Source organism: Pundamilia nyererei, unplaced genomic scaffold (assembly GCF_000239375.1).
Source record: "Pundamilia nyererei isolate P.nyererei 1_Seehausen unplaced genomic scaffold, PunNye1.0 scaffold00285, whole genome shotgun sequence".
NCBI classification, from domain to species: domain Eukaryota; kingdom Metazoa; phylum Chordata; class Actinopteri; order Cichliformes; family Cichlidae; genus Pundamilia; species Pundamilia nyererei.
In genome coordinates, this window is record NW_005187686.1 from 248,494 (window position 1) to 256,138 (window position 7,645).

The window sequence follows — 7,645 nt, forward strand, 5'->3', positions numbered from 1 at the left end:
CAATATCATTCATTCACAATAAATCAGCAGTCTAATGTAATGCAAATCAGTTTAACAAATGTAATAGTTATCACCTTCTTCTAATTCAGGAGAATAATGCAAACTAAAACTACATAATAATTCACAATCTTTAATTAGGGGTCTAACATGGCATAAAATAATATTATAATCCCACAAGACCCCTTCAGTTCATCCAGCTCCATATTTTTAGTAAGTTTGCACCAAGACCCAGCACAAGACAAAAAAATGATGATCAGTTATAATTGTAGGGTCTTTATCTCACAATATAAAACACCTCGAGGCACCTGTTACTGTGCTTGGTGCTACTTAAATGAAATGGAATTAAACTGAAGCACGATTCTTCTGAGCAGCAGAGTCCAGGCATAAAAGTATGGAGATGGGTGTACCTAATAAAGTGGCTGTGAGTATATTTCTGCACTGCGTGTGTCAGATTTCTCGTCAGACACTCTGTGTTTACTGGCAAAAGAAAACCGATGCCCACAGAGTTCACAAGATCGTTCAAGCATGAAAAGGAGCAGAGTCTGCGCCCTGATGATGTAAAGTCTCTCTGACCTTCTTTGATGCGAGGTATGCCATCCCTCGGGCCACCTGGTACGCTGCCGACACCAGCTCCCTGACCTCCAGGCTGCCCAGTGACGCCTGCCTGGAGCTGCTCCAGTATTCCGCCCCGACCGGCCGGCGAGCTCGCAGATACTCCCTCAGATTACCCTGCGCAGCGTACTCCACAACCACATAGAGAGGACCTGCTCCGGGTCATGGCGAACCCAGGACAATGAAAGAAACGCATTAATAGCAAATAGTCACACGGCAGGAATTTAAAGACCTCAGACGCGGCGGTGCTCACCGTCCTGCGTGCAGGCGCCCACCAGGTTAATGATGTTCTTGTGTTTGCCGATCATCTTCATCATTTCCATTTCAGAGATGAGGTCAGACAGATCCTTCTCCGTGGCATCGGCTGCACGCAGCAACAACACGTAATCTTTCAGCGACAACCTCAATGTCATGCCCCCTGCAGCTCACACTTGCACAAGTTTCCACATTTATATTTGGAGCTCTGCTGAGACTTCACTGAGCACCACGACAGTCAGAACTTTACTTCCTTATAAAGTAATTTGCATTTATTTTATTAGGGGCACACACACAAGCTGGAATGGAGAAGCTAGGGTGGAGGTGGGTTGCAAAGAGGCAGCTGCAGGGGGCATCTTTCACCCTAAACTGCTGCCTGCAAGTTCTCTCACCTTTGAGCATCTTCACGGCGACTTTGGTGACCCGTGTCGGTTTGTTTTTGTCGATCCCGATGGCCTCGGCCAGAACCACCTGACCGAAGCAGCCTTCGCCCAGAGGCTTCCCCAGAGTCAGCCTGAGGACGACAAACAAACGGTCAGCAGATACAGGAGCACGCTGATCTCACGCTCACTTTCATTATATTTAAACCTTAAGGACAGACCGAGAAGACGAGGCTGACGTAATTTCAGAAACATGCTGTGCAGCTGACAGTGAGCTCTCCAACTCAGTCTGTAAGCTGGTTGTTTGGTCGTGTTAGTGATAGGTCAAAGGTCACAGAGACAGGCAGGTTACATTAGAATGTAACAGATGAAGAAATAACAGTGCAGTCTTTGCCCTGATGTCAATTGCTGCAGCAATCTCAGGTGCAGATTGGGAGGGGCGAGGGGCAGAAAAGGCGTGGTTACCGGTCACGAGGCAGCTCCCACGCAGGGTCGTAGGGAAGTTCGTACTGGGACGCGCCCACCAGGACGGTGGTGGCCGCGCTGGAGAGACGAGACTGACGCATCAAACACATCCCCGATTGCAGTGAGGACGACGACTCGACTGACACCTGTGGACGCAGAATTCAATTCTATTTTATTTATACAGCACCAAATCACAACAACAGTAACCTCAAGGTGCTTTATGTTGTAAAGTAAAGACTTTACAATAATACAAAGGAAACAAAAAAATAACCCTATGACCCCCTGTGAGCAAGCGCTTGGCAACAATGGGAAGAAAAACTTCCTTTTAACAGGAAGAAACCTCCAGCAGAACCAGGTTAAGGGAGGGGCAGACAGTTGGGGAGGAAGATGGGACAAAGACATGCTGTAGAAGAGAGCCAAAGATGAATGATAACTAATGATTCAATGCAGAGAGGTACAAACACATGTGAGTAAAGAAACACTCAGTGCATCATGGGAATCCCCCAGCAGCCTACACCTATTGCAGCATAACTAAGGGAGGATTCACGGTCACGTGATCCAGCCCTAACTATATTCTTTATTAAAAAGGAAAGTTTGAAGCAGTGATGCCATGGGCTAACAGAGATTTGCTGCGTTAATGCAGTTATGGCGTTAATATCATTTTAACGAGATTAACGCTGACAGCGTGAGGAGCAGGATTTTGAATTCTGGATTTAACAGGGAGCCAATGAAGAGAAGAAAATATAGGAGAAATCTGCTCTCTCTTTCTAGTTCCTGTCTGTACTCTTGCTGCAGCATTTGGGATCAACTGAAGTCTTTTCAGGGAGTTTTTAGGACATCCTGATAATAATGAATTACAGTTTTTATTTGCCAAGGTAATGCCATCCAGAGTAAGAATGGAAGGGAGTCTAAAAGACACATTGATGGTTTCGAGGTAGTAATTACTGAAGTTAACTCAGAAAGATCAACTGGAGAACAATACTAAACAAATATCAATTGTAGTGAAAATAGCTGTAGATAACGTGAAATGTGAAATGATTCTGAGTAATTTTATCTATAATAGTTAAAATTTTATTTGTGAAGAAGTTCATGAAGTCATTACTAGTTAACTTACTCAAGGGATGGTTGGCTCAACAGAGCTCTGACTTTTTTGTCAGCCTAGCTACAGTGCTGAAGAGAAACCTGGGGTTGTTCTTATTTTCTTCAATCAATGAAATAGTAAAATGTTCTGGCTTTGCAGAGCAGCAAACTATTTCTCCAGGCTAAATGATGATCTTCTAAATTTGTGATACGCAATTTCCTCTCCAGCGCGTTTGAGAGCACATCTTAAAAAGGAGAGAGCGAGGGCGCCTCACCTGTCTCCTCACCTGTCTCTTCAGAGGCATGCTCTTGGCTAATTTCTGCACGACCAGCTGGTTGCTGAAGTCACTTTTCTTCGGCACACAGCAGAACCTGCAGATGACTGCTGTGGCGGTGAGGACGACGATGATGAAAAACCCAAGGCAGTAGATGAAGATCTCCAGGTACGCCTGCGAGGTCAGTGGGGAGGGCGGAGGGTCTGAGGAGAGATCACATCGGGAACATTAACAGAGATTTGAGCTCGTTTCTGTGCGTGGCAAACCTGCGAACCTTCACATACCATCGACCACAGTGAGCCACGCAGAGTGGTGCGACACCCCAATGGAGTTGGCGGCCAGGCAGGTGTACTCTCCAGAGTCTTCCAGAGTTACACTCCTCAGATTTAGCACCTCCATCTCTCTGTCTGTGGTGTTCACGTTAGCAGTCTAAGAGAGACAAAGGGAGCGGCGCTCCTGGGATTATTCATGTTGATGTAAAGCGCTGCTATCCAGGCAGCACGCAGGTATCCCCTGAGGTGTGATCGGGGAATAAAGGGAACAAGTTTGACTACATTTATATCAGCTTTCCATACTTTGAGAACACGAGCGTAGGGCAGTCCGTCCGGTCCCACTTTGCTGCCGTTGATGACGATGTGTTTGAGCCACTGGATGTGAGGCTGTGGGTCGCTGAAGACGCGGCACACAAAATCCACGTTGCTGCCAACCACTGCCGTCTGGTTGGCCGGCAGCCCGGCCTGCAGGATGGGCCTGTGAGGAGAGCGCTCTGAAAAAGGTAGGATGGAGATAAAGACAGAGGTAAAATAAGAGGACAAGAATGATGATTTGCTGTGTTTTTGTTCAGTTTGGAGGAATATGGGGTTTCACAGAGCTTCAGCTGTGCCTGAAATGTTCACCATCACTCTTACCGACTACATCCAGCTGGTAAGTGTGTTGCAGGCTTCCATATTCGTTCTCCACCACACAGGTGTAGTTCCCTTTATCAGAAGGAACCACTGACTCCATAATTAGACTCCACATGTGGTCTCTGATCTGAAGGACAGAACACAGGTAAACCAAAAGGATGAAAAGGAAAACTAACTCTGAAGCTTCCTCTGATGTCACAAACTCACCTTGTAGCCTCCGATTCGTTGGTCCTTCCTCAGCTCGTTCCCGTTCTTGTACCAGCGCAGGGAGGGAAGCGGATTTCCCATTGCTTGGCATCGAAACTTCACCGTTGTGCTTGCAGGAACGGCGTGAAGCAGCTTCTCCATCTTGTCTGGCATCACCCACTGCGGCTCCAGCGCTAACGAGGAGACACAGCCACGTAAGCATCGTGATTACAAACACCTGTCTGAGAGAGAGAGAGCAGTTTGAAGCTTACGCTGCTGCAGCTTCTCGCTGCTCGTCGACAGCTCGTCGGACAGCTTGTTTTCCTCTGACGAAGATTCGTCATCTTCTTCGTCTTCGGAGGATTTCACTGCGTCTGCTTTAAAATAAAAGGCAGTTTGTTTAAAACATGCAGCTTTTACAGTTCTGCATTAACCTCAATGACCACACATGATGTGTATCACAGGAAGATGACTGAGAGCATCACAGAGGACATCAGACGCTCTGATTCCACATTCAGAAGAATAAACTAACATCCGCCCTTTTTAGACATGAATCTGAATCAAAACACTTTAGTAATCCCAGAAGCAGTGATGTCACAACGCTCCAAGACAGAACAGAAACTATATACTATATAAAAGCATTCTAATTTTAAATATCCCAGTATGTTACACAAATCAAATATATGGTTGACACTGAGGTGCCCCTCTTGATGCTTTGATTCTGTGGAAAAGCTCATACCAGAAGAAGTGTAATGAAGTGTAATGGCAAAATTAATCTGTAAGACCTGATGGGAAACATCAGCTTGTGAAATGTGCACATTTAACATGTGGCTGAAATAAACTGCTAACTGTAAAAAGGGCAACAGCTTTAGAAGACTTTCGTTCCAGATCAGGAGGTCGGTTTTCAACAAGACAAACCTACAGCAGCTGGTTTCAGACAGAGGACCGAGGCCCAGGGTCAGATAAAGAGGGATTATTATGAACTGTGAATCATGCAGAGCAGCTCTGGGAGAGTCTGAGAATGAAACCTGGAGCAGGAAGTGAGCAGAACAGTTTCAGCTTAAACACTTCAAAGAAATATCCTCAGCTGTTTCATATTCTCTGACCAGCGGTCACAAACAGAAAACCAAACCAGCATCAGGAGCCTGGAAGGCCTTCTGCTGCAGACTGATGGTGTAAGAGGCTCTGTGGCTCTGAAAGTACAGCTCCTGGTAAACACATCAGAGAAGAACAGTGAGACAGGGCCGGGCTCGAGGGACGCTGTTTACGAGAAACCAGCTCAGGATCATTTTCTGTTACTGCGTCTGCCACAAGGAGGCGTGGCTTCAACCTGAGCCGAGCAAAACAAGAAACTACAGATTCAAACACTCAGCTGGAGTCCAGATGGTTGGACCGGCACATACCCACCCACATACACACAGACACACACACACCCACACACCACCCGAGGCAAGCGTGTTTGTTGTGTCTGTGCTGCACAGCGCTTCATGTGTTCTCACAGGACCAGTCTGAGCGCTGTCCTCGCTCTCACCAGGAAAAAATCACTCTAAACGTTTTCAGATGCCTTGCAGCCACAAACAACCAAACCTTGAAAAGTCACTTTCCTTTTACAGAACTTCTCTCATTGGAAACTTTTAGGAGCTTTTATATAACATGGAGACAGAAACACCGCGACCACAGTCAAGATCAGATGTGAACGAGCCTCAAACAAAGGAGGGCGAGGCCCAAACAAGCGCTGCAGCACTTAAAAAGAGGCTAACGTACCGGCGCTGCCAGGAACCCGATTTATCATCAGAGCGCCACGCTGAGCACCAGGCTTTAACCATGAACTGTGGTTATTCAGATAACCTAAAAATAGTAATAAAAGCCAGTGACAGTGACATTAAAAAAAGCCAATTAAAAGAAACAAGTTATTGTGTCTCAGATTCTCTGTTAAGGAATATTTGTGAGTTTATAGCGTTTTGTTTTCATTTCAGTTTTTCAGAGAAGTGTTTATGTGTTTATCATAACTCCCACATTTAACAGCGTCTGAAGCTGCAGCCACGCCGAAGACACCCCGCTTTACTTCACTGCAGAAATTCACCTGCACATGCTTCAGTTTGGTTTCATAAATTAATAAAATGCATAAATTAAATATCCTGCTTCAGAGTCTCCAAGAAGAGAGATGCACTTCTCTGACAAATCTTCAACTGAATTTTAGTTAGTTTAGTAATATCTTCCTTAAACACCAGGGTCTTACAGCAGGGCTGTCACAGCTCAGAGCTCAGCCTCAGTGTTTACATGTATGAATGGCTCTAACTGCTTCAAGCCTCCATCAGGAGGCTACATCGTCTCGTTCCATGCTGGGATCCTGGATCCAGTTAAACTGAAATGCTAAAGCCAGCTGTCTGACTGTGAGGATTTGCTGCTGCTCGCTGGTGTCAGTTATACTGACGTGTCTGAGTTTGGGACATTAAACACGGCTTTAATTCTAGTTTAAATGAAGCAAACTCAGGTTAAACTGTAGGAGGTGTCTGAAAAGTGACTTTAGATACGTCTTTCAGTCATGGTGTCCACCCTCAGACCTCAGATGCTCCTCACCTGTGCGCGTGTCCTCTGTGGCTGGCCTGGACTGAGCCGGAGGGTCGTGAACCAGCAGAACTAGCAGAACCAGCAGGAGGCGGTGAGGGCAGGACATCGTGTCCAACACAGCGATGTGCTCCGAACACACTGCAGCGACAACAGACACACAATGTCAGACTTCCTGCTTTCTCTGAGAGTCAGACTAGTGCAGGCCACCGAGGATGGAAATCTGCCTGCTTCAGATATCTGTCAGTTTGAAGTTAAAAGGATACGTACTGTATGATGTGAATGATTGGTGAGCAGAAGAATCCGAAATGTGCAAAATGCTGCCACAGGGAGGGTTTGTTCCAGTTTTAAAAGTTTTTTTCTACCTTATAAAAGTTTAAAAATACAGAAAACAGTGCTTCAACTTAAACTTAATACACTTTTTATCATTAATATCATTTAGTTTGTTTAAATGTACGATCGTAAAATGAAAACAGGAAGTCAATAAAACAAACGAGCTGTGATGAAACGTGAAAAGAAGATGAGTGAAGCTCACTCACATGCACTACAGCATCATTCATGTTTTGGCTACGGCTGCTGATGACCTTTGACCCCTCCGAGGTGACTCACGCAGCACAAACTGCATACAATGATTGTGGTCATGAATAAACTTTCTAAAGCTCCAACCTCAACGCTCCGAAACATTTAGGAACTTTGTTTAAATTCCGGGCCTGTGCCAGGAAACCAACCAATTGAAATTAACTTCACCAATTTTGGAGGAGCGCAGTCTGATATCAGCCAGAGCTTTTGATGGACACCAGAAGAGTTTGGTTGATGTGCAGCTGCTAAGAGATATTTAACCAAATATCAATGAGTGTGAATAGACACACTGCCAAAAGCGCACACACACACACACACACACACACACACACACACACAC

At 45.6% G+C, this 7,645-nt stretch overlaps 1 protein-coding gene across 2 annotated transcripts in view; it reads right to left on the minus strand.

The window, feature by feature from the left end:
- LOC102192089 (fibroblast growth factor receptor 1-A-like) overlaps positions 1-7,645 on the minus strand; it is a 17,440-nt gene that overhangs the window by 6,371 nt on the left and 3,424 nt on the right. Inside the window, exons 2-12 of one of the 2 annotated variants that reach the window (XM_013915304.1) lie at positions 6,739-6,867; positions 4,431-4,535; positions 4,180-4,352; positions 3,976-4,099; positions 3,643-3,833; positions 3,352-3,496; positions 3,068-3,270; positions 1,713-1,858; positions 1,260-1,381; positions 866-976; positions 574-764 (exon numbers count right to left, since the gene is read on the minus strand). In XM_013915304.1, coding sequence (XP_013770758.1) covers positions 574-764; positions 866-976; positions 1,260-1,381; positions 1,713-1,858; positions 3,068-3,270; positions 3,352-3,496; positions 3,643-3,833; positions 3,976-4,099; positions 4,180-4,352; positions 4,431-4,535; positions 6,739-6,835 — 1,608 coding nt within the window. In that variant the 5' untranslated portion in view covers positions 6,836-6,867. The remainder of the gene's footprint in view (positions 1-573; positions 765-865; positions 977-1,259; positions 1,382-1,712; positions 1,859-3,067; positions 3,271-3,351; positions 3,497-3,642; positions 3,834-3,975; positions 4,100-4,179; positions 4,353-4,430; positions 4,536-6,738; positions 6,868-7,645) is intronic. The other variant, XM_013915305.1, reaches the window with a different exon arrangement.